This window comes from Zalophus californianus, chromosome 1 (assembly GCF_009762305.2).
Source record: "Zalophus californianus isolate mZalCal1 chromosome 1, mZalCal1.pri.v2, whole genome shotgun sequence".
Lineage (NCBI taxonomy): Eukaryota > Metazoa > Chordata > Mammalia > Carnivora > Otariidae > Zalophus > Zalophus californianus.
In genome coordinates, this window is record NC_045595.1 from 19485059 (window position 1) to 19509661 (window position 24603).

Here is a 24603-nt window from a genome sequence, read left to right on the forward strand (position 1 = left end):
GCTCCCCTTTACACATGTGTCCTTTGCAACCGTGTCCTTACTGATGGCCACGCACAGTCTCTTGGATTCCCATACTCTGCTTGGAGCCTGTGGCCCCTCATCTGGGGCAGGGGGAGAAAAACCCATACCAGTCGGGCTGGGGCCCAGGACTAGGTGGGGTAAGAGCCCTGGGTGGCACGCTGTCATTCCCAGAGCTAGATTCTGAGGACATTCTTCCTCACCTCCTGAGGCAGGATGAAGCAGGCCCCTTGTGGAGGCCTATGGGCCCCTGGGGTTCCAAGCCAGAGGAGCCCAGCCCTGAGGCTCCCTGAGTTTGCACTGGTCATAAGGCTGGGCCTGGCAACCGGGTCCTTCCTGGCCAGGGGACACAGCTCAGTGTGGGTGAGGCTGGGACCCCTGCCTTGTTCACTGTGCTGTGCCCAGCACCCAACACATGTGGGCATGTGGTGGGCACTCAACAGATGTCTGGAGTGGATGAATCTTGAGCTCTTAGAAACTGGGTTTCCCTGGGGGCTTGGTGGGAAGGGTTTCCTTCTCCAGGCCCCTGCAAAACTGTGCAGGGACCTACCTGTGTGGCCTCCTCCGTGGGGGAGTCCAGCTGATGAGACTGGGAGTTAGGGAAGTGCTGCCCAGTGTCAGCCCCAAGGGGGAGATATAGGACCTGTTGGCTGAGGGCCTGGCTGCTGGGAGCAGCTGATGGAGATAAATGGTTCCTGTCTGGATGGGGGTCAGGGCTGGGTAAGGTGGCCTTGGGCCCGACAGATGACTGAGGGCTGGGCCAGGAAGCTGGGGAGGCCTCCTGCAGGAGATCTGCCCATGCAGCAGGGCCCCGGCTGTCCACAGCCTGCCTAGGCCACCTCCGCTGGGGGCTGAAGGCCTGGGGGAGGGGAGAGGCTGGCTCCACCCTGTCACAGGTGTGGAAGCTGAGGCCTTGCTGGGCCCACAACTGCCCAGTGGGCCAAGCCCCTGTCCAGGCAGGAAGTGGCAGGTTTTCCTGGACATATATGTCAAGTAGACCAAGACCCTCCTCACAAAGACCTCGGGGCGAGGGCTGGGCTGCTAGAGGGCCTGGCCCCAGGCCCCATTTGTTTGTTCATTCATTTACCTATTCATTTCTTCTCATGCCTGCCCCTGGTGTCCTTTCTGGCCTGCTCTAAACCCTTCTCCACCCAGTGAGGCCAGGCCCTGCCCTCCCCTGGCATCTTCTGCCACATGGGCCTCTTGGCTATTTGCTCAAAGAAACCTCTAGACCTTTGCTTTTGCTGTTGTCATTTTCTCCATCTGGAGCCATCCTGCCCCAGGTGCACGCGTGGCCAGCAACTCTTGATATTTAGATGTTAGCCCAGTGCTTCTGGTGCCTTCCCCTCCTGGAGCACCCATCTGAAGCTCCCCCTCCACTTTTTAGTTCCATACAGTCCTGTTTTGTCTCCTTCAGAGCCTAAAAGTACCTTGTTTATTGGTTTGTCTGTTTATTGGTTTGTCTGTTTATCATCTGTCTTTCCCAGGCATTGGGGAACCCAAAGGAGCCATCACCTCACCAGGCCCTTCCTAGGAGCCAAGGCCTCAGCTGCTTTCCCTACTGGTCCATGAGTGGACCTTAAGCTTCTATGTGGGACCCTCAGACCCCTAGACCTTTGCTTTTGTTGTTGTCATTTTCCCCATCTGGAACCCTCTTGCCCCAGGTGTCCTGCCTGGATTAGGCCCCTTGGCTGGGGCGCAGAGACGGTGCATGTGGAGAATGGCACCAAGTCTGAGCGCCTCCTCATCCAACATGATAGAGATAAACGAGAGGCGTCTGGAGCTGGAGTGGATGACAAGGAAGCTGGTGCAGCCTGAGTGATGCAGGGCTTGGGGAGGGGGACAAGGCAGTGGAGGATGAGATGCTGGGAGAATCCATAAACCCTCCAGGACACCATCCCTCATCCTTTAGTGGAGAGAAGGGAGATGTGCTGGGGCTGGGGGAGGGGGCAGGGAGTGGTTCCTGGGCCCAGCTCAGCCTCAGCCCATGGATAAGGCAATACCGGAGCCTTTAATGCCAGCCTGGTGCTGAATTCTGGATGGGAGACCAAGCGGGGGGCAGCGGGACCTTGTCCAACAGTCCTGCTCCTCTCCCCACCCACCCCCACCCTTTTCCTTCTTCCACCTTCCCAGGGTCCTAGGGCTCCGGGAAATATGCTCTCTGGCTACTGGCTGGGAATCAGTGGGCGTGGTCAGGGCATGGCTGTGGGTGTCTCAGGTAGCAAGCTCCTGAGGCCCACCCCAGGAGCCCCCAGTCTCTGTTCCCCACACCCAGCTACTGCTCCACAAGCCCCTACAGGAGTGGTGCTGAGAGAAGATTCAGGGCCACAGGCCCCTCATTCCTCTGAAATGGAAGGAGATCCTGTGCCTTGAAGATGTGACCCCATCTTGCCTCAGCTTATTGGAGGTCCAGGGCCACCAGATAACCTCAGGTTCTCTTTGGAGGTCAAGTCTACAGCTCCAAAGAGAACGGAGGGAACAAGGCACACTGTGGCTTCCACTGCTGCCACCAAGTGGCCGAAAGAGGTAAAACACTTGCTATTCCAATTTCCAGAAGGAGATGGAGGGAGGGACACTCCTCAAGGTTGGGGGCAGAGGCACAGGGGGTAAGATATGCACTCCTTCTCCCACCCCTCACTAGCATCCTGGCTGGAACCCAGGCCTTCACTTGTCTTGGGGCTCAGAGCAACCCCCGGTGCCATCAGACACGTACCACTAGAACTTCCCAGAATGCCTTCCAAGGAGATCTGGCATCAGAGATGGCCCATCCGGCCTCCACTGTGTTAAGGGAGGACAAGGGGCCAGAGTGACATCCAGGATCACAGCTAATGGGTCTTGGTGGCAGAGAAGAGGGGCAGGAATAGGAGCCTAGAGGGAGGAGGGAGAAAGAGGAGCAGAGAGAAGGGGCAGCGGGGAGGTGGGTGCAGCCCAGCCAAGTCCTGCCTGTCTTCCTTGCCCTACTCTCCAAGGCAGCTGGTTCTCTCTTTGCAGGACCTACAGTGAGTCCCATGAGGCTCTCTTCAGCACCCTGCAGTCCCTCACTTGTGTTGTAATAGTCTCCTTCCCTGCTCCAGAACTGGGGGGACTTGCTCAGCACCCTTAGGCCTTGGCCAACTGGCCCCTCGAAGGGTCATCAGGAAGGAACAGATTTCCCTTCCTGCTGTCCCTTAATTTCCCACCACTCTGCCTGCATCAAGGTTATGTCAAGGTCACAAAACTGACTGAAGGAATTAATGGTGTGACAGGCAAAGTTAAAACTGGGTACCTAAAATGACTGTTTCTGGAGTCCGAGCAAAAATCAAATGCAGCCCCTAATGTGGGCTTCCCTCTTTTCTTAAAAGGGCTTCCCCTTTTCTTAACCTCCAAGGGATATATCCCACCTTGCCACCCTGTCCTACTGGGGCTCTTCTCCTGACACTGTTTGCCCCTGTCCACCCACCAGCCCACAGGACATGCTATTTCCCCAGTGGCACATTTCCCAAGTCTCAGTAACTCATTAAGATTAACCTCCAAGAAGAGATGGTGCTGAAATCACTGGGTGACAATTTGAGGGGAAAACTAACTTGGATCCCTACTTCACACCTTAAAACAAACACCAATTCTAGCTGGATCAAAGCTGGAGGAACCAGAAATGAAGAACACATTTCCAGAAGAAAACAAGGAGATTTTTGCATAGTTTTAATTTGATATGACTTTTTCTAAGTACGACCACCACAACAACAAACTCCAGAAAAGTCACAAGAGAAAAAAAAAATGGGTACATTTGACTACATAAAAATCAAACATTTCCACATGAAAAAAATACAAGTTTAAAGACAAACAACAAACTGAGGAAAAAGTCACAAACTTCTATAATATATGAAGAGCTCCTATAATCTCGAAGGAAAGGATCAGCAATCCCACTGAAAAATGGGCAAAGAAGATGAACATACAGTTCACACAAAAGGGAATCCAAAAGACTCAACCACTGAAACCAAGCTCAACTTCATTCCCCTGAGAGAAATGCAAATTAAATAGGCAAAGCTGGGAAAGGTCACTTTGGCAGTTCACATTTTGGGAGAGCATGGGGGAGGCAGAAACTTGTAGGTGCTTCCTAGCGTGGAATTTGTATAACCTCCATGAAAGCAACTTGGCAATATCTATCCAAATTAAAAATGCACAGATCCGCTGACCTAGCACTGCCCACTTCTAGGAATTTGTCCTACAGATGCACTCACACACATGTGAAATTGTACCCCAGGATGTTCACTGTGTGATGTCTCTAAGAGTAATCGGTTGGAAACAGCCCGCCCTAAGGAGCCTGGCTGAGCGGATAGGGAGCATCCTCGTCCTACAGACACCACAACTGTTAGCTGTAGGCGTGGAAGAACAAGGTGTGGTATGTTACAGGATGCTAACCTCAGGCTTTTGTTTTGTTTGTTTTTTTCCAGTGTTCTGGAACACTGCAGTACCCTCCAGACCTCTCAGCCCCTGTCTTTCCTGCCCGGTCCGACGAAGTTGAGGTTTGCTGGGGTCTACTACCTGGCTGCGCCCACTGGTTTAGGGTCTGACCAATGAGAGCCCACCAGGAATTTAGCAGGAGGGAGGGGGAGGTCGTGTTTATTCCCTTGGTCCCTCCCAGGCCACCATCCTCCTTTTGATTTTTCTAAACAGAAATGTGGTCACATCCCTCCCTGTTCACACTCTGTGGCTCCCCGTCGCTCTCTGGATGGGAGCCAATCCCCACCTCTGACCATAAGGCCCCACATGGCCTTTGAGGGTCTGTTCCTGCTGGCTGCCCGTTCTCTGTACCTCCAAAACTCTCCCGGGCTCCTGGTCTCAGCATAGTTCCCTCTGCCTGAAATACTCCTTCCTACCTGAGGGGACAGCCTCAAAGGACCTCCTTGTCTTCTTCTGGCTGCTGTGCTCCTGCCCTCACGGTGTCAGCCCCCACTGTAGTGCCCGCTGCTAGGCTGGGCTCTGCCAGGAGGCTGAAAGCAGGGGCGCGGTTCCCTGAGCCCCACCAGTGCTCCTTGGAGTCTGGCCAAATGGACAGAGGTTCTGCAAGGCTCTTGGCCTCTGAAACCCTTCCAAGTCCGAGTTCTGTTGCGGGCCCAGCTCTGGTCCTTCCAGACTTTGGAAAGAAAGTGCCCTGCTTGACTCACCTATGGGAGGCTGGACCAAAAGAGTCCAGGGAGGACCGAGGGTACTGGAGACCAAGACTCAGGGGAGAGCCCTGGTAGGACAGCCTGTCTTACCAGCCTGTCAGGACAGGGTAAGGAAGAGGGCTGTGTGCAAACCAGAAGCCATGTTTTTAAAAATAACTCTGCTGTCGGGGCGCCTGGGTGGCTCAGTCATTAAGCGTCTGCCTTCGGCTCAGGTCATGATCCCAGGGTCCTGGGATCGAGCCCCGCATCGGGCTCCCTGCTCCGCGGGAAGCCTGCTTCTCCCTCTCCCACTCCCCCTGCTTGTGTTCCCTCTCTCGCTGTCTCTCTCTCCGTCAAATAAATAAAAATCAAATGTTTAAAAAATAAATAAATAACTCTGCTGTCAGCAGTGGTGAAACAATATAATAAATATGAGAAATAATTCTCGTTAACATGTAATGAGCTGCCTTATTAATGTGTTAAACTTGTAAGAAATGCTTAAGTGTTTAATTGGCACCTAATGAGGGTGCCAATTAGGAATCATTATACATTTCTTTAAAAAATTCTAATTGGCAGGGGGCCATTTCAATCAATGCCATGGGGCTGGCTCCAAAGGGACTCCATCCTGGTCCCCATAGGGACCCCACTGGAGCTCACGGCAAGGGCAGGGCCCCCTGTGTTGGACTTGCCCCAGACCCCGCCAAGCACCGCAACTCAGTGGCTCCTGGGCACCGAATCCTACTGCTGATTAAAGCCCACCTGACACGGTGCCTCTGTCAGGAAGCCATCTCGTTCCTCCAGCCAGATGGGGGGAGTTGGTCTGTCTGGAGGCTTCGAGAGGCTGGGAGCTCATTGAGGACCAGGACTGTGGCTCTCCACCAGTGCCCAGCTCACAGGATCTCTGTATCCCTTACTCAGCCCTCCCAGAAGCCCAGAGCAGGAGGCTAAGCGAAGGCTGAGCTGGGGGGAGGGGCTGCCACGGGATAGTGAGCTCTGTGTAACTGGAAACAGTCAGACTGAGAAGCAGTGCTAAAGAGCATCCTGGAGCACCCCCAGGGCATCCCCAGAGGCGGAATCTGGGCCTCTCTCTTTCTCAGCTAAATCCCATCTTGGCCACCTTTACAAGCAGCCCCTCTGTGCCTGGCAGGGTCCAGGGGAGGGCAGGTGATGGATTCAAAGTGGATTCCATCCTCCTGCCTTCAGAGCTCAGCCCCCCTTCCCAGGAAAGTAAAGCCAAGCAGATCTATATTCCAGGCCAGGCCAGCGGAAGAGAATCGTCTTGAGCAGCCAGAGTGTGATTAATTACCAAATTAATTACCAAATTAATCACTCGGGTAATTGCCAGAGAGCTGGGAGGAGGGCAGGGAGGGAGGCTGCTGCCCACCAGGGGCAAGGTCCAGCCAGGGGCAGGGTGGGGCATAACCCCAGCCCAGGCATGGGGCCGGAGGACTGAGGGCTGTCGACGGTCTGAGCAGATGGCTTAGGCAGGGGAGGCAGCAGGCCGAGGGCCTTGGGGGCCAGACTGGAGGGCTCCAGAGTTCAGTGGAAGCCTTGCTGTCCTGTGAATGGAGGATGGAAGGGCCATGGGGGCAGTGTGGCAATAGGCATGGCTGGGAGCCCGGTTGGGGTGGCTGGGAGGCCCAGGGAAGATGACCAGGTGGTCTGAGTGGGCATACTTGTAAGACTTGGGTGGGAGGATGTACCTGGTCTTGGGGGCTACTGGTGTTGAGGGAGGGCCCCAGTTTCTGGCCTGGGGACTGGGAAGGCAGTTGGCATTCCGGAGCTGGAGAGAGAGCATGGTGGAACAGAGGCCAGCCCCTCCCCTGCAGCCTGCAGATGCCCAGGCCTCCTGGGCTCTGAGCACATCTGTGGCTCTTGTATTGGGAGTGACTGGGGAGTGGCCAAGCAGCCTGTGTCATCCTCTGGTTTTCAGGACCTGTCAGGAACTGGAGGGATTGCACCTGTCCCAGTGGAAAAACACTCGAGGTGGCCGCTTGGAGCCAGGTCAGAGGGCTCTCTGGCCCCGGAGCTCAGGCTCTGCCCTACTTGCTTGCCCTAGCTGCTCCCACTTGTTGCTCCCAGGCCAGATCCCAGAGGCTGAGCTGTGTTCCCAGGAGGCCCCAAGTCAGGTCAGGTTCGGAGAAGGGGAGCTAGGTGGGGCCATATGCACTGTGGGCAGAGGCAACGTTAGAACTTGGGCGACTCAGGAGGGTTTGGAGGGCAAGACCTTAGGAGGTGTAACCTGTACCAGTTGGACCTGTGGACCCCAGGGCTGCTGGAAGCCTGAGCCTATATGTGACTCCTCCCTCTCCTGCAAAGGCCCTGTACCCCGTCCCCCGCCCCCAGGGTCACCCTTCAGATCCTCAGTGTGTTATTTATTTACCTAGTGTTTCCTGTGTGTCAGGCACTGTTCGAGGCCCTCTACAAATATGAACTCTGAATTTTATCAAGTAGGGAGGGCCAGCCCCGCTTTACAGATGAGGAAACTGAGGCAAGAGGTTCAGAGACTTGTCTGGAGTTGCATAGTGGTTGAACTGGGATTCAGAGTGGCTTGTTCATGCAGCAAAGGGCATTCAGGTGAGTCTGGTTGTCCCGGGGTCCCTGGGCCGGGGTCTCTGGGACCCCTGGTGGCAATGCCCATGGAGGAAGGCAGAGCAGACTCGCCACGAGTCATCGCTCCTCTTGTCGGCTGGAAGAGGATCCGGGGCCAGTGGTACAACCAGCCCCTCCTCAGAGTCAGTCCGCCTGCTACCCTTGACCGCCAGTAATCACATTGCGGGAGCTGCTTGTTTCCTGCTCTCTGCCTTGTTGGAGATGATGTATGGGGCGGAGATGGCACAGCTCCTGCCCTCCCCAGCCATACAGCTTGGCTGCTGAAGGCAGCAAACGCCCCATCTCATGTGTTCACTCATGGGGATACTGGAGCTAAAAGGAGAGGTCCTCTCAGTGTATACCCAGGCATCTGCCCCAGGCTCGGACCGGAACGGATCCTGCCATGAGGGATGCAGGAATGAACCAGATCCATTCAGAGGTTGGCCACAGAGTTGGGCTCAAACCCTGTGTGACCTAAGACAAGTCACTCAACCTTACTGAAACTCAGTCACAGGCGGGACAGCTGATAGATCTCATGAGTTCAGGGGGAAAAAAGCCTCCATGGTGCGGGGGGGAAGGGAGAGACATTTATCCTCTTTCCTGATGGGCACCGCAAGGAGCTAGGATTTGAGGTCAGGACAGGACCGGCATTTATAGTGAAGGCCGGGATAGGCACAGGTGGCAATGAGAAAGTTCCAGTAGGGAGTGATCTGCTGATCTGTGCACTTGGGCCATGACCACCAGAGGGCATGTCCCCCAGCTTCACCTCTGCCCAGCCTCCAGCCAGTTGAACCTGCCAGCGGGCCAGCCCTGTCAGGGACCCGGGAAGGCTGGCTCTGTTTCCTCCCTATGGAGCACTCCTGGTGAAGGTGGGGGGCCCAGGCTCTCTGCCACCCTCAGTGCTTGGCACAGATCCCTGCTGTCCCCAAATATCCACAGGAATGCAACATGGAATGGTGAGGCCTTGGGGTTCAGTTTTTATTCCCTGCTGGGCAAAGCTGACCAGATCCTGGGGTGGGGCCCACAGCTTAGACCCCTAAGCCCAAGATGGGTGGGGCTTCTGGGGGTCTGCGCTCTGGGAAGAATCATCTTTCATAATAAAAGTGCAAATAACCACATACATTTATTGAAGACTCTCCATGTGCTTTTTATATGTTAACTCAATTTCATTCCTTATGAGGCAAGAACCACTTATCAATCCTCCATTCATTAAATAGCCCTGAGCACCTACTATGCACAGGGCTCATTCTGGAGGCTCAGGCCACAGCCGTGAACCGTTTCCTTGACCCAGCAGCAGTCCAGACCAGTCCCTGGCAGGGAGGAAGTTCACAGCTTCAGTGCACCAGCCATCCAGAGTCCTGAAAAATGCCTCAAGGCCAAATTTCACTCAGAGCACAGCCCCCCCCACCCCCCCACCCCCTCCGACCTCCACCTGCCGCCCCCCCCCCCGCACCCCATAATCTGGGCCTGCACCGCCACCTGGTGGTCACATTGGGGAAGGGCTCCGAACTGAGCGCACTTGTCTCCCGGAAGGAGATGGTGCTGGCCCACGCACTCAGGCCTGGGAAGGTCACCACTTGGGGGTGGGAACAGTCCCTCCGGAGGCAGTGAAGATGGGTGTGGCCGGTCTGGGGGAGGCATTCAGCAGCACCACTGTCTGGGCGGTTCTCGCAGAGCAGTGTCTGATGGAGCTACTCTCGTACCAGCGCCAGCGCGAGGACAAGGGGATTACTCTGTAGAGGGGCAGGCGGTGTGGGCATGACATGTAGGCCTGGCCCGGCACAGTGTGGGCCCTCCATGCGTGCGGGGACACCTGCTGAGCTCCCCATCCCTAGTGCCCTGGCTGTGAGGAAGCCCATTGTGCCTCACACCTTGCCCAGGCTGAAACATCCTCCACTCCTGTGTCCAAGCCCGGGGCGAGGTCCAGCACAGAGAAAGCCTTGCATTGCCATGCCCCCAGTCAGAAGGGATGCTCTTCCGAATTCTCCTGTCACCCGACCTGCATCTTTGTCACTCCCTGGGGAGGGGGTTGTTGTTGCTATCAGGGTCACTGTTCTGGCGTACACATCAGGTGGGACTTTCCCAGGGCCAGCCCCTTCCGGGTGCCTCTCAGCTCCGGAGTCCAGCAGAAGGCCTGGAAGGGGACTTGGGAAGCAGTTGAAGGGAATGAGTGAGGGGCAAGAGGAGGGGCAGCTCTGTCTTCAGAGAACATTCTTTATTTCTTTGGGAGTGTTGGGTGGGAGCTCTGGGGTTGGCCATCTGGGGTCAAATCCAGGCCCTGCATCATGCTGAGCAAGCCTACTGTTCTGTGCCTCAGTTTCCCCATCTGTAATATGAGGGCACACATGGGGCCCGGGCTCTGGGGCTGCTGGGGGATTATATGGGTTCTGATTCTGCCTGTGAGTGTCCCAGGTGGTTCACACACACACAGACTCTGGGTCGGGCCCACCCGCAGGGACTTACAGCGGGAGTCCTGCCCTCCTCCTTTGCCCAAGTCTTCACTTATTGAGTGTCACCTTATTGACCCGTCATCGAGCTGCTGCTAAGTCCCTTAAGTCTCTCATAATCTGGTGTTCTCAGCCTTCTCTGCATGAGGAGCATCTCCGTAAGCTCCGGCTAGGGCACAGGCCCTCACTCTCGCTGCATGGCCTCCTGTGGCCTCCAGGCTGCAGGCAGGGTAGTGGGGGTGCGGTGGGGATCAGTGCCTGCCTGCTGGGCCCTGACCAAGAGGGGCCTCAGCAGCCGGGCCGGGACGAGGATGAGGTGAGTGAGGCACCCGGGGCACAAACTGAGGGAGGCGCTCACACTCAGGTTGTGCCATGTCAGCCCCCGAGAGAGTGGCTGCTTACATTTGCAACCCTAGGCCCCCACTCACCTCAGCCTAGCCCTGGACTGTCCGATGAACCCCTGATGTGGGGCTTGCAGTGTGAGGGCGGCTCTCCACACCAAATGGGGGAGAGGCTGAGTGTAGGAGAGGGATTCAAGGATGGGGCCTGAGGAGAACTGGGGCTGGTGGTGGTGAGCACCAGACACATGACTTGGCTGAGGGGTGTGGGGGTGGGGCGGCAGGAAGGCCCCTTGCAGTGCCTGTGACCACCAGCAGGTTGCAGCACGGGCTGGCTTTGGAGGCTAGGAAGCAGATTGGGGACCCAAGTGGGCAGTGCCTTCAGGGTGCCCTGTCAGGCCCCAACACCCTCCTGTTCTTATGATTTGTCTGAGACTCCTTTCTGGAATGGCATAGGAGAAGAGCCAGGACCCTGGCTCTGAGCCTGATAATCTCAGTCTCTGGGCGCTGATCTCTTCCTCTGTAAGACGAATGACAGTCGGGTCTCGCAATGGACACTTGGAATAAAGTGAGATTGTGTAGGATCATGCCCATCAGGGGTAACTGTTACGAAGACCAGGTTCTGGCCATTGTCGGGCTGTGGATACCTGTGAGCTGAATGGCAGTCCTGCCGGCACGGGGAAGTCTGACCCGGCCCTCCCTCCATGAGTGATCCACTGTGTCGGGCCCGTGGCGTGAGCTCCATAGATCACACGTCGTTATTATTTATTATTACTGTTATTATTAGTGGCATTGTTGTTACCCCGAGCTCTTTTATCTCTTGCTGTACCCCAGGAAGTAGAGCTGACTGCCCCTCCTAACCCAGGCCTCCAGGCCTCCCAAGGAAATGTACTAAGGGCTGGGTGGATTGCTAATGGCCAGGGCGAACACATCCTTCCTCCCCTGTTCAACCAGTAGCTAGAGGACAGGAGGCCCGTCAGCTCCAACGGCTAGGACGTCTGCCATTGTCCCCTCTCTACATGCTCCCAGGCCAGACCCCGGGGTGCAGCTGCGTATAGGAGAAGTTGAGGGGATTGGCTGGGCCTCACCCAGGAGACACTGGGGAAGCCCCAGCAAGTGGGCACATCAATCAGGAAGACAGGAGCGGGAGTAGTGTGAGAGACTGGGAGACCGGGCCTCCTTGACAGTGCCCTGTGAGGCCTGGGCGGCCCCGGGGGGGGGGGGGAGATGCTGGCCCCTGGCGACCATGTATCAGGAGAACAGAGGACTGGTGGACAAGGTCATGGGTCCTCCACCGCAATACTACACATATACATGGACATGGGACCAGGATCCAGGCCGCCACGAAGCCTCAGAAGGGATCCAGTCCTAGCCCTCGCCTAAGAAAGCTGGGCTGAATCTGGGGCCCTGTCCCTGGGATGCCCATTTGTAAGAGGTGTGGGGACATGCCCTGCCTCCTGCCAGGCTGAAGGACCAGGAAGGTGGAGGCTTGGAGGACCTTGCCCACCTCCCCACCCTCCCACCCCGTGGGTGCAGACAATGTTTTGCCCAGGCTGTACCAAGTTCAAACCCAGGCCCTGATGTGCCCTGCACCGACTGTACATGGAGCCCTGGGCTGCTTTCCCCTCATGGCTCAGTTGCAAGGTCCTCACTGATGAAATGGGAGTGAGACAGCCCACTTTCCCCAGCCATGGTGGGCATTAGACATGATGCATGTTGGTCCCTAGCCAGAGCCACTCTGGGCCTCCCTCCTTCCCCTGACCCCCAGCCCACACAGGAATCCCAGGCCTACCACCTTCATGGATCCATCCAGGCACCCAGAGAGTTACCTCTCAAACAGAACCCTGAGACAGAAAGGGACCCTCCAAAGCTGAGGGGACATCCTGCCCAGGGTGGGCGGTCTCTGCCCCAGAGTGCATTTCTCCGGCCAGGGGCTAGGAAAAGGAATCCCCTTCCCAGACAGGTCTCAGCCCCATCTGCCCCTCTGTTCCTCACCCAGACACCCTCCTGGCCTGAGTGAGCCTCTAGCTGCCAGGGTTCCACTGTGGTGGAGGAGACTACCCCTACTCCTTGCCCCTCCCCCTGCACGCTTGCTGACCTTCCTCTGGCTCCCGCGGGTGTGTGGAGGTGGTCTCCCCCAGGGAGAACACACACCTGCCCTGAGCTTCCATGTGCAGAATCCAAGCAACCAGGGTGACGAGTGGGGGTGGGGGCCACTGCCAAGGGGCTTTGAGGTGGGGGCAAGGGAGGAGCTGAGGGCAGCCCCAGGTGCAGGTGGGATGGCATCCCAGCCTCACCCCTCTCGGCCTTACCTGAGGGTCTCCATGCTCTCCCCTTCCCCTTCTCCCTGCACCTTCTGCTTACATACTTCTTGTTCATTTCTCAGCATCGCTGGCCTTTCAAGAGCCATAGATGGCCCTGCACACCCAGAGATAGCCCTGCCCGCAGCTGTCCCCTGTCCCGAGCCCGCAGAGGCCAGCAGGATGGGGACGCCAGACCAGCAGCTCCTGCGGTTCCTTCGGATACCCTCAGCCAAGACCCTCCACACTGAGGACTGCTGAGGGGTGATGCCGGACAGGATGGGCTGGGGTCACCTGCCCTCGGCCTTTGACTGCTCCCCAGGCACACCTGGACCTTGTCCCTGTCTTCTTTTGCATAAAGACGCAGCTATAAAGACACAGACATGCAATGCGTGCATATATACACATCGCACACGCACACATTCATCCTTCGCTCCTGTTTGACACCTGCCTCCTCCCATCTCAAATGGAGATGCAGATACCAACCAATGGAGCTGGTTCACTGACAGGACCAGAGTGCTGGACTCAGTAATATTTCTGGAAGGAATCCACCACAAGGTCAGACTGCTCTACTGGAGTTTCTGGGCTCGCCTCCACGAGAACTTTCCTTTACATTCTGCAGGTGTTCCTGGCGTCTGCCTGCCGCCAGGCAACGGAATTACTGTATCCGCTTTGGCTGGAAGTTGACACTTCACTTCATTAAACTAGATGGCTTCCTCTGAAGGCATCCATCCACGTCCTCCCTCACAGCACCCACTGCAAGCTGCTGTAGCTTCTGCCCCGAAGCCCTGGTTGCTATTCATGAATAGGGGTTTCGCTGATGGATGTGTGTGTGTCCCGAAGGGGCGTTTCCCAAGGGCCTCCATTAGCAGCCGATTTCAGGAGCAGTAAGCATGGGCAGGTGACTGTCTCACTCTACTCTGTCTGCCTGGCTGAGGGCAGTGAGGGGCGTTCTGGTCAGCCTGCCAGGCCCACGGTCACAAGGACATGTCAACTGGATCCTTTCACCCCGATATCTATTGATCCCATGCTCTGTGGAAGACCTGGGAACTGGCGGGGAGTTCAGTTCTTCTCCAGGGCTGGGAAAGAGAGCTAGCAAGCAAGAGGTGGGGAGGAGGGAAGAGGAGGTGTCTGTGAGGGGACAGGGATGAGGCAGTGGCCCCGTCACCCACAGAAAGTTGCCCTGTCCACCACCTAGCCATGCCCACCCGTGGGAAAGGGGCACGAGGCGGGCAGCCCGAGAGAATGGGGATGGGGTCCTTCTGGAGCCTCCACCCTGGCCCTAGTCCCTAGCTGCTAGCCTTACTCTGCAGGTCCCATTTTTTTAGGGTCCCTCAGACATTGGGTCTTCTGTAGCTCCCACATTCTTAGATTGAGGGGTTACCCAATAGGATGGGGGAACAGAGCCCACCCATCCCTTCTCCTCTCACCCCATGGTCCTTAGGAATCCTTCTGTTAGTCTGCTGGGGGAGGGACGCCCCTCTGCAAGACCAAGCAGACTGACAGGCCGGCAGTCTGACCCCAGTGTGGGCCTTTACTGAAGGCCCTGCCCCATAACCCTGGCTTCCAGCCCAGCCCTCCACCCTGGAACTGGGGCGCTCACCCCGTCTTTGTTTCCTATGCTGGCCTGAAGGCTCAGCCCTTTAGGAGAAGATCTGCATGTCACTTAGAGTCCTGGTTTGTGGGATTTCCTGTACTATAAATTGGGCAGCCCTGAGAGAACCAGGACAGTTGTTCACCTCAAATCCTTCTGAACCCCGTAGGTGGTTTCCACACAAATAACCTTAGCGCTTCCCACCCCCACCTATCCCCTGCACCCTTGTGCTCCGGGAAAGACCACATTATTTTGTTCCCTTTTCTTCCACACCCAGTTCCTATGGATCCTGAGGCACCCCACCTCCCCCTGGACCTTGGGGCTCAAGCCCTCTCCCTCCTCAGGCCCCACAAGGTCCTGTCCACTTGGCTTTTCCACCCCGGGTGATGGCAGGCATTGTGATCCCATTCCACAGTTGAGACACGAGGCCCCAGAGCAGCCTGAACTCAGGGCCCGAGGCATTTCATCAGATAGATCGAGGAAAACCAGCCGGGCTGCCCGCTCATTGCTGGGATCCAAGTGACTGTTCCCAGGCCCCCCACAGCCCCTAACCCATCCTGTCCCTCCTGGGGTTTCACACCCCAAGTGTCACAGGCTCACACTCTCTTCGCGTAAACATCTTAATTACATCTTTAATGCTCTCACATGGAGGTGCCAAGTTCCGTTACAGCATCTGTGCGTCCCAAATCACCCGCAGCCCTCCAGTTGGTTCAAGTGCTAATGTATTTAGAGCATCGAGAGGAGGGAATACATCCCAAATCTTCCCCACATGGGTCTCCTAGCCCCTCCCCTCCTGACATGTGGTATTTGCCTGACAGAAGGTATGTGCTGCCACCCCCGTGTCCCCTTCCAACCAGCAGAGGACAGCGACGGCGGGGAGGCTGGGCACGGGGGCGGGGGGCATGCTTCTCTGCATGCTCGTGTGTGCATGCACGTCCAGAGGAGAAGGCTGCCCAGCTCTTGGGGTCTGGCTTGGTCCCATGCCTTGTCCAGATGCCCCAGACTGGTAGAAGAATTCCTGAGGGGTGTCCGGTGGGTGGACAATGGGTGGGTGGGCTGTGCTATCAAAAATTAGGTCTGTTTCCCATGGGGCCATCCCCACCCTCGTTTCAGGCACAGTTGGAATGTCCCCAGATAGCCCACAGCCTGGGACCACTGCCCTCAGACCAGCAGCCTTTCCTACAACCCTATATCCCCCATATACACCAGGACAGGGAACCGTTTGCAGAAGCCGGTTCCCTGGCTTGTAGAGCCCAGTGAGGAGATGTGGTGGGCAGCAGGACCTTCACCTTGGCTTCCCTCTCCTTTTAGTCCTTGAACACTGAAGGCAGAGACAGTGGCCTATCCTGGTGCCCCTGCACACGTCAAGGGGTGGGGTGGACTTGGAGGGTGGAGCCCATGCAGAGGGTCTCCATCCTACCCTGTGCCAGGACAGGGACATATGCCTGCACGTGAACACATTCATGCACCTGCCTGGGGCCCTCTACACTATTCCCCCACCTCCCAGCTAGTGGCTGGCTGCCAGGGAGGGTGGCTGGGTGGCCTCGTGGACCCTCCAAAATACAGATGGGCCCCAGGTAGGAGCAGCCCTCTTCCTGGCATCCTCGCCCACCAGGCAGCTCTAGTCCATCCCTGGGCTTCTCCCAGGTGCCACCACATCCTGTCCCCAAGACCTGGTTGATTGCCCCTTCCTACTCCAGAGGAGGCTGCAGATTCCAAAGACATGTCTCTCCCTGACAAAGGGGAACCCCTCCCTACTCTCCTCCCCTGCCCCCTCCCATCCCATGTCTCCCCCCACTTCCTCCACATTAGAGGAGCAGACCGTGATGTGACAGGTCTGGGCAGGACACAAGGAAGCCAGCAGTGGCTCTCAACTTTCCTGATACGAAGGATGCCCTCTGTGCCAGGGCCCTCAGATCAGGAGACCTCAGTAGCCAGATGTCTAGCCTGGCCAGGGCCCTCTCTTAGAGCCTAGAGAGTCAGCAGGTGGATCCTTGAAACAGCTGGGCCCCAGCAGGGCAGGTCCTGAGAGTGGGTCTTAACAATCAAGCTCAAGGGGCACGATGGCAGATGTCTTCATCAGAGGTCCGGGCCGGTCCTCGGGCCACTCACGCATGGATGGCATTGGCTACATCTGTGAACACCAGCCGGCTGGGCCTCTGCAGTGGGCCCTGAGAAGGGAGCGTGGTCTGCAGAGATACAGTCAAGGGCATTAGGGACCTCGACCAAGGCCACGTACTCTCTGGCCCAGTCACTTCCACCCTTGCTTCCTGGTTTGCCTGTTTGCGCTTGGCACCAGCTATGCCTTCTGCTTGGAATGCCCCCCTTGCAAGCTCAGCCTGGAACTACCATCTGGCTCTGATGACTCCTCCCCGCCCCCCAGCCGTCACCAGCTTGCCAGCACGCGCTTACCCTGTGTGCCTAGAGGCTGGATGAACGATGCAGGCACTCCTCTCTCCCAGCAGAAGGGGGCTCACCTCTGCACCCCCCAGCCCTAGCACTGGGGCTGGACCAAGGGAGGTGCCCAGGAAACAACTGTCGAATTGTCAGTCGTCCCATGGGCTGGGTGGACCAAGGTTTTCAGCCTGATTTCCCAAATACCCCGAGTGGGGATGTATCCTGGTCAGTTGCCACAGAACTGGTGGCAAAACCAGGGGTTCTCTGGACTCCCAGTGTGGACTCTTCCTGAGTCCGGTCTCCTAATTCTGCCTCTGGCAGGGCCAGATGCCCCCAGCAACCTGTGGGGCCAAGGCAAGGAGAAATGCAAAGGGGTTCCATGGGTCAGGGAGAGACCAGGCCTCCTCATGGTGCTCTGGCCCTCGGGGATTTGGGGGGCTGGTGGCAACTGGCCACTGGCTCTGGCCCGGTGACCACACAGGTACCCAACCCTTTGGATGTAAGAGGCAAGTTTGGCTAGGGTCGCCATCCGCCCGGGGTCTGTCAGTTACTAGGACCCATGAACCTACTCAGAGGTGCCACTCTTCCAGAATCTGACCCCCACCACAACCGGCTCAGGAAACATGGGCCCTCAGGGGGGCAAAGGCACCAGGCTCTTAGCCCCCAACAATCTCTCCCATCAGCCCTCTCCTGCTTTCCTAGCCAAGCCATAGGGGCACAAAGGGCAAGAATTAGAATTTTCACTTGCAGACGAGAAAGCAGGGGCTCAGAGAGGCCAAGGGGGCTGCCAAGATCATGAAGCTAGCAGGGGCAAACCAGCTGGATCCCAGGGCTGCCCTGGCCTTGTGCAGTCAGTTTGTGGGTGGCCATGGAGAAATTCTACCAGTTTCTAAACAAACCTGACAAAACCTATGTACCTGAGAGCTGCCACCCAACCACGTGGCGGGAGCTGGAAAGCTGCATGAGAAGGGAGGGAGGGTGGGGGTGGCAAAGTCCTGACCAGGCTGCTGGGGGAGCCCGTTAGTGCCCACCTTGCCCTGCGCGGCCTGCACAGAGGCGGCAGCCTGCATGGAGGCGGCGTCGCGCCCGTGTTCCAGCAGCTCCTGCTCCAGCTCATCTTGCTCCTCTGTAGGGTCGAAGCTGTACATGGGCATGAGCTGGTGGCGGAGCTTCTCCAGCCTGCGGGTGGGGGCAGAGGCTGCTGGGGGCACGGCAGGCCCTTCCCCTCCCGCCAGCCCTCCAGGCCCTGCTCACTAAGCGCCTAAGTCCTAGCACACAGCTATGCTGGGGGAGGCCCCCCTCCCCCCCCCCCCCGGCTCAGATTTCCCCTGGGATTAAATGAAAGACATTTTTTGTACTTGTATACCACCTCCACCCTTCAGATGGATAGTTACCCACTCCCGGGACCAGATGGGGCCATGGCCCACACAGGCATCATCTGTGGGATCCATGGGGACTGCCTAGGCCAGGCCCTTGTGTGATCCACAGCCTCTGGGGGCCAGGCAGGGGCGGGGAGTCAGTGACCTGGAGCTCGGGGCAGTGGAGCAAAAGTGGCTCAGCACTCCCCAAGGGCAAGTCGTCAACCCCAGCCTTCAGTGGGCAGAAGAGGAACTGGCTCTCTGACAACGGAGAGGGGCCCCGACGGTTGTGGGACTCTCTTTTCCCACCCACGGCCCCTGGAGTCCAGCCCAACACTGCCAACAGGCTGCAGTTTTGGGTGGCAACTGGGGAGTTACCTTTTCTTCTTCCTGATGTACAAAACCTGCAAGAGAAGGAGCAGTGTCAGATGGCTGGGCAAGGAGTCCCTGATTAACCAGCAGTTCCTTGGGACAAGGGACAAGCTGAGGCCGATGAACAGGAGAACTGTGGGTCCCCAAGACCTCTGGGATTCCCTCCCAGGGACACACACATCCTGCATTTGTGCTTCCTTTTAATGTGTACCAGATGCTGACGGTGCCTGGGCTATGAAGTGGGGAGCAGGCCTGCGTTCTCTCTGCCAATACAGACTGCAGCTCCAGCCACTCAGCACCCGCCTTGGACTCTTCAAGAGGGAGGGGAAGATTTCAGTGCCCCCCTTCCTCTCAACACCCCCCAGGCTTGGAGCCATGTATGGGAAAAAAGAACAGGGGACAGTAGTGGCCAGACTCTGCAGGGCAGTGCTTGAGGCAAGACTCTGGGCTTCTGGGGTTTCCATGGGAGGCTGATAGCCTTCAGTGGACAGGGGCTGGGGAGGAGAGCCCGAGTCCCTGGACAGCAGCCCAGACTAAATGGCAGAACCCAGATGCTGGAGGAAGGTAGGAAGGCCGCTGGGTCCTAACCTCCACTGTACAGACTTGAAGATAAAGGCCTAGGCAACCTGAGGAAACATACAAGACCCAAGTGCTCTGGGCTGGAGCAGGACATCCCTGTACAAAGCACTGAGAGATGGGGGAAGAAGGGGCTGACCACTAGGGCAGGGACTCCAGGGACCCCTGCCACCATCTGGCTGTTGCCTAAACTGGTAGTTTCTGGCCACCAGGAGCATGACCACTTCTGCCTGGGGGAAAGCCATGTCCCTAGACTCTGTCCCTAACTCTCTGTGGCTCTCTCACACCCTTTGTGCCTCATTCGCAGCTTGAATCTGGTTTGGTTTCCAGCCTGGCCCAGAGTTCCTCCTGCTGCTTGTTTCTTGGGAAACCCCAAAGGCCTGAAAAGAAACTGAGGTGTCCCTTGTTCTCCATCCCCTCCAGGAGGTCACACGTGGATGATACCCTTGCTCTCCTGTGGGCAGGATGCTGGAGGAGCTCCAGGTCTCAGACCCAGCCCCTACCTGCCCTGAACCGGCAGCTCCAGCCCCAGCACCCTGTCTCCCTCTACTCCCTGCCCTGTGGCCCTGTCCTAGAGAGGGATCTTCACAAGAGGCCAGAGCCTTTATCCAATCTCCAGTCTTGCCCCTGCTGTTCTCTCTGCCCCAGCTACCAACAGCACCTTCCCACATACCTTCCTTTCCAAATCTTCCCTACGGCTCACCATCCAGCTGCAGTCCTAACTCCTCCAGGAAGCCCACCCATACAACTCGGTCTCCGTGAGGCACACAGCCTGGCACTGATTTGCTCCTCCGGGTACCCAGCATGGCCCTGTTGTGGCCTGGCACGATGGCCTGGCACGATGGGGAGCCCTCAGGGAGCATCTCTGGACCTGTCCCCGAATGCCCAGGAGCTGTTTCCTGCCCTCCACTGCCTTCATCCCATAATTCTCCTACCTCTCTGGTTTGGGCAAGAAGGCCCTCTACCCTGGCCCTCTGAACGTTCCTCCAGAATGAAGCATCATGGAGTCCTCCTAAGTTCCTGGGACATAATCTCTGGCCTAGAGTTGCAAGGGCAGATTCCAGACCCCACTTTTTCCCTGAGGTAAGGCTGTTTGGGTTTGCTTCACTGCCACATGGGTGGCATGGGGAAACACTGGCGCTCCGCCTCGCCCCCGCCCCAGGAGGCCGCTCGCTCTGTGTGGTGCATCCTGGCCCTGCTTGCTGGCCAGCACTTGTTCGCTGACGGCGATCCGGAGCCTACAGGGCCCATATGGCAACCTTGGCTGGACAGCAGCTCCAGCCGGGTCATGGATGGACCATCCACAGCCCTATTTGCCAGAACAATGTGGTCCTGAACCTAAGGCTGGCCATCAGAGCCTGTGAGGGGCGGTGGCCAGGATGCCACCATTGTCAGGCTCCCTGGGGGACCTCAGGTGCACCTCCCCCCTTCCTTGTCTGAGCCAGCACCATCTCCAGCAGTCCCTCAGTGACATTTTGAGTGTCGTGTAGCAGATTAGGGGGAGGGCCCATATCTGCAGGGACAGACACCAGATCTGGAAACATCATATCCCCTATCAGGGGACACCTTCAGTCTTCACCCCAGCTCACCTCCGTTCAGAGGTCTGCCCAAGTCTGCCCCTTCTTGTGGTACTGGGGCCAGGCCTCCACCTGGGGCCAGGTCTCAGCTCTAATCTTGCCTCCTCAGTTTGTCCCTGACCACCTAGCCTAGAAAGTCTTCCTGCCCAATTCTCCAACTCAGTCCCTCCGGGCTTCCCTTGGCATCGTTGGCTTTATCGATCTCCTGTTCCCCGTAAGAACCGCCAGGCAGGCCTCAGTCTCCTTAGTCCCTGGGGACCTGAAGGTTCGGTCCAGGGCAGGGGCTTGGGAAATACCTGGCAAGTGAATGAAGGCTGCCAGCAGCCTGCCATGCCCGGAGCAGCCCACCCGCACTGTGGCCTGTGATCTATTCCGATCGCCTTCTAGCCTCTACTCTCACTCATCCCTCCCCGCCCTTGCCTCACTGTCCTGCCTGCTGTGCCCAGAAACTCCTGTCTGCCTCCAAACTTTCGCCCGTCAGGACCCTCCACCTGGAACGCCCTCCACCCCAACTCCTCCGTGGCCCTCATGGCCCAGTTCAAGATGCCATGTAGCCTCAGAACCCCCTCTGGTTCTTCCGGTTGGAGGCAGCGCCTCTGGTCTCCAGTGGACACATCCCTGGAGCAGGGGAAGACTGTGCTATCATTAACAGGCATTTGTCTTCTGATGAGAGTGTCCCCCCACCCCTCCAACCGACAGCCACCTGGGTCAGCCCCAGCCTACCAGCTCTTACCATGGCCACAGCCAGGCCAATCACCGTGATGATCCCAAAGGACAGAAGCATTGTGCCCACACCAGCTGTACCACCAGCCACATCAGGGATTCTGGTGTCATTAAAGCTGGTGGCTTCTGTGCTGAGGGTGGTGGTCTCAGAGGCTGGCCCCTCTGTGGCAGGCTCCAGGTCAGGCTCAGAGGTGGGTGGGCGGCTGCTGAGCCAGCCCCTGGCAGGCAGGATCCTGGAGTCCATGCTGATGCTGAGAGGGCCCTGGCTGAGAGACTGCCCGTGGTCAGTCAACCTGCCAACTCGCTCCTGACATGGGTAGTACCCCAGCCTGTGGCCCCTGCTATACTTCCAGGTTGCCACCTCCCAGGAGAAAGGGAGCTCTCCGGTCCCCTGGGTGCTGGAAGAGAAAGAAGGAAAAACACGAGGCTTAGGACAGGACTCAGTGGTGAGATCAAGTACCCCTAAGTTCTGAAGGTACTGGGGAAATAAAAGTTTGAGGGCAAGGGCAAGTTCAGGGGACATTAGGACATGTGCTTTACTTAAGTACAGTTCCCATGTAGATTTAGGAAGGTGAAAATGCCCCTTCTTTGAGAGTATGATAACATAGTGATCATACTTGGAAGATATGAAAGGTAGTCGGGAGGTTAGAAAGAAAAAGTCTCTCCCCTACATAATACCCACCCTTCCGCTCCCCTACTCCCCACATTTCCCACGCCCTCACTCCCTGCTCCCCATATCCCTCAACTCCTGCTTGGGGGAAAAAAAAAACACCGCAGCGTTTTCCTTTCCTGGAGGGAAACACTTGCCCAAGAGTCAGATGACCCTAGGCATGTCACTCCACCTCTCTGGTTCTCAGTTCCTCTGAGTCTAAGACCAAGATTAAAAACAAACAAACAAACAAACAAACAAATACCCCACCTCCCTCACAGCCTCACAGGGTTATAAGGTCACTGAAATGTCAGAATGAACTGGTCCCTAGAAAAGACTTAGCTCAGAGTAACCCCTACCCACAGTAAGCACCCAGTGTATCGACTTCCCCCCCCGCCCCCGGCCAACACACTTGGGAAAGGGGGAGCCACAGGAGCCCCTTGACCTAGCCCGCTGTGTGATCCAGGCTGTGTTTGCAGGGGATGGGGGCCGGGGGGTGGATGACAGGTGTGGAGAGACCAGAAGACGGGAAGGGGAGAGAGCCTAAAGTCAGGTCCCCTGGTAGGGCTTCTCTGCAGGCTCTTAGGGTCACTGGACCCCCATAGGGGAGCTAGGGGCTGCCAGGGACAAGGAAGGTGCGCAGGGAGCATGGAGCTCCCACTCTGAGGTGCTTCTCCTCTCCCCTCCTCCTCTCTTGGGAACAGAGAATAAGAGATGTGGGGAGACCAGGGTGTGGCTTACCTCCTCCCAGGCCAGAGGCTCTGGGTAGGGCAAAGTGGGAAGGGGTCCCAGCCACGCTGCAGAAGGGTGGGCCTAGGGAGAGGGGGGTACACAGCTCATGGCTGCACACATACATCCCTGTGCTAGCTCATGGGTGTATGTGGGGTGCCTTCCTGTGCAGGTGCATGGGTGTGTGTGAGGTGTGTACACACTTATGATGGCTCCTTAGGAAGGGGCAAGGTTGGCAGAGGGATATGGGTGCTCATCCCTCTCTGCCCTCTCTCTCTCCAGGTAGGCTGAACACGTCAGCAATTCCAGGTTCTTTCTTGGCTCTGCCTCTGACCCCAGACATGACCTTGGGCCAGACCCTTAACTCTTGCTCTGGGCTTTGTTTACTCCTCGGTCCAAAGCAGAGAAAAGGCCCTGCTCATCACTCTCTGGTACTGCCTGAGGGTCCAAAGGGCAAGAGAAGGAAACGGCTGAGATGGGTTGGCACCGCGACCTCCGAGAACCCGCATACCATTCTCTACCAGGTTCCTCAGTCCTCCCTGCTCCAATCCCCATCCCCGCCTCTGCGACTCGGTGATTCCTCCATTCTTGCACAGAAGCTGCGACCTCAGCACTTACTTAATCCTCTCTGGGGCGCCGAGCTCAGCCGGAGAGGCTAGGGGTGGTGGCGATCGGCAGAAGGCCAGGGCCGGGGGCAGCGGGTCCGGGCCCAGGTCCGCCCTCCCAGTGCGCCCGGAGCCGCGGGCTGGGCCCGCTACAGCGCACCGCCCGCAGCCGCGAGAGCCGGCTCAGCCAGCCGGGGCTGGGACAGGCCGGGCCTGGACCCACCGCGGGGGTGGGGCCGAGGCGAGTAGCCCCGCCGGTCCCCCACGCTCCAGCGCCTCGCCTCCCTGCCGGCTCCGCGCCCCCGGCTCCCGATTGGCTGTCAGGCCCACAGCCTGCCCGACACTGGCCCGCTCGCCTGTCGCTGGATCTGGCTCCGCCCCCAGCAGGAGCCGGACACAGGGTCTCGGTTCGTGGAGACCACCCCTCACTACCCGTGGTCTACGCCGAAGTCGGGTACAGGGTCGTGGGTGGCCAAGCCCTTCCTGCACCAGAACTCGGGCGGAGCTCCACCTCCGCCGAGATAGATTCGTGCTCCCAAAACGGAGGCGGACGCTGGAGGCTCCGGGAGAGCCCTGGACTGGGAGTCCTTGGACCTGCGTTAACTCTGGCTCGCCGCTTTACTGCTTTGTGACCTAGAGCGAGATGTTTCCCCTCCCTGGAGCTCGGCTTCCTGCTCAGATGGGCTCTACTGAGAGGGTTCTTGGTGAACTACACCCAACCTGGGTTAGAAATGGGGTAGCTCAGTCCAGAGAAGTTGGGAGCTGTTGGTATTATTATTGGAGAGGTATTATTATTGGGCGGTCTGACACAGGCAAGGCTACATATACCCCTCACAATAGCCTCCATCTACGGCGCGATCGTCCCAGGGGAGGGGCCTTCAGATACCTTGTAATCCTTGGGTTCTCAAAGGATCTTACGAAGATCACCCCGAGAAGCTTTTGTTACAAATGCAGATCCCCGAGGCTCCCCTCCCCCCCACCCCCCACCCCCCCGTCTGGGACCGAGTCCGGGGAAACTGCATGTTTATTAGTTAACAGTGATCTAGTTAACAATAGATTCTGGTGGGGGAGGGCGTCGGCAGGCCACACTTTGTGGGACATTGCCATGAATTTTGTAGAAGGAGAAGCTGAGGCCCACAGAGTGAGCTGGCAACACTCAGGATTCGAACACAAGTCTCCTGTGTCCAGTTTCGAGTCCCCTG

At 57.5% G+C, this 24603-nt stretch overlaps 1 protein-coding gene across 1 annotated transcript; it reads right to left on the reverse strand.

Moving 5' to 3' along the window:
• Positions 1-16467: 16467 nt before the first annotated feature.
• On the reverse strand, positions 16468-23572 carry C1H3orf18 (chromosome 1 C3orf18 homolog). Its single transcript, XM_027584908.2, has 5 exons — positions 23415-23572; positions 21429-21816; positions 18549-18574; positions 17844-17991; positions 16468-16604 (listed from the first exon to the last, which is right to left on the reverse strand). The coding sequence occupies exons 2-5, from the start codon at positions 21660-21662 to the stop codon at positions 16524-16526; spliced, it is 489 nt and encodes a 162-aa protein (XP_027440709.1). The 5' UTR covers positions 21663-21816; positions 23415-23572; the 3' UTR covers positions 16468-16523.
• Positions 23573-24603: the final 1031 nt, after the last annotated feature.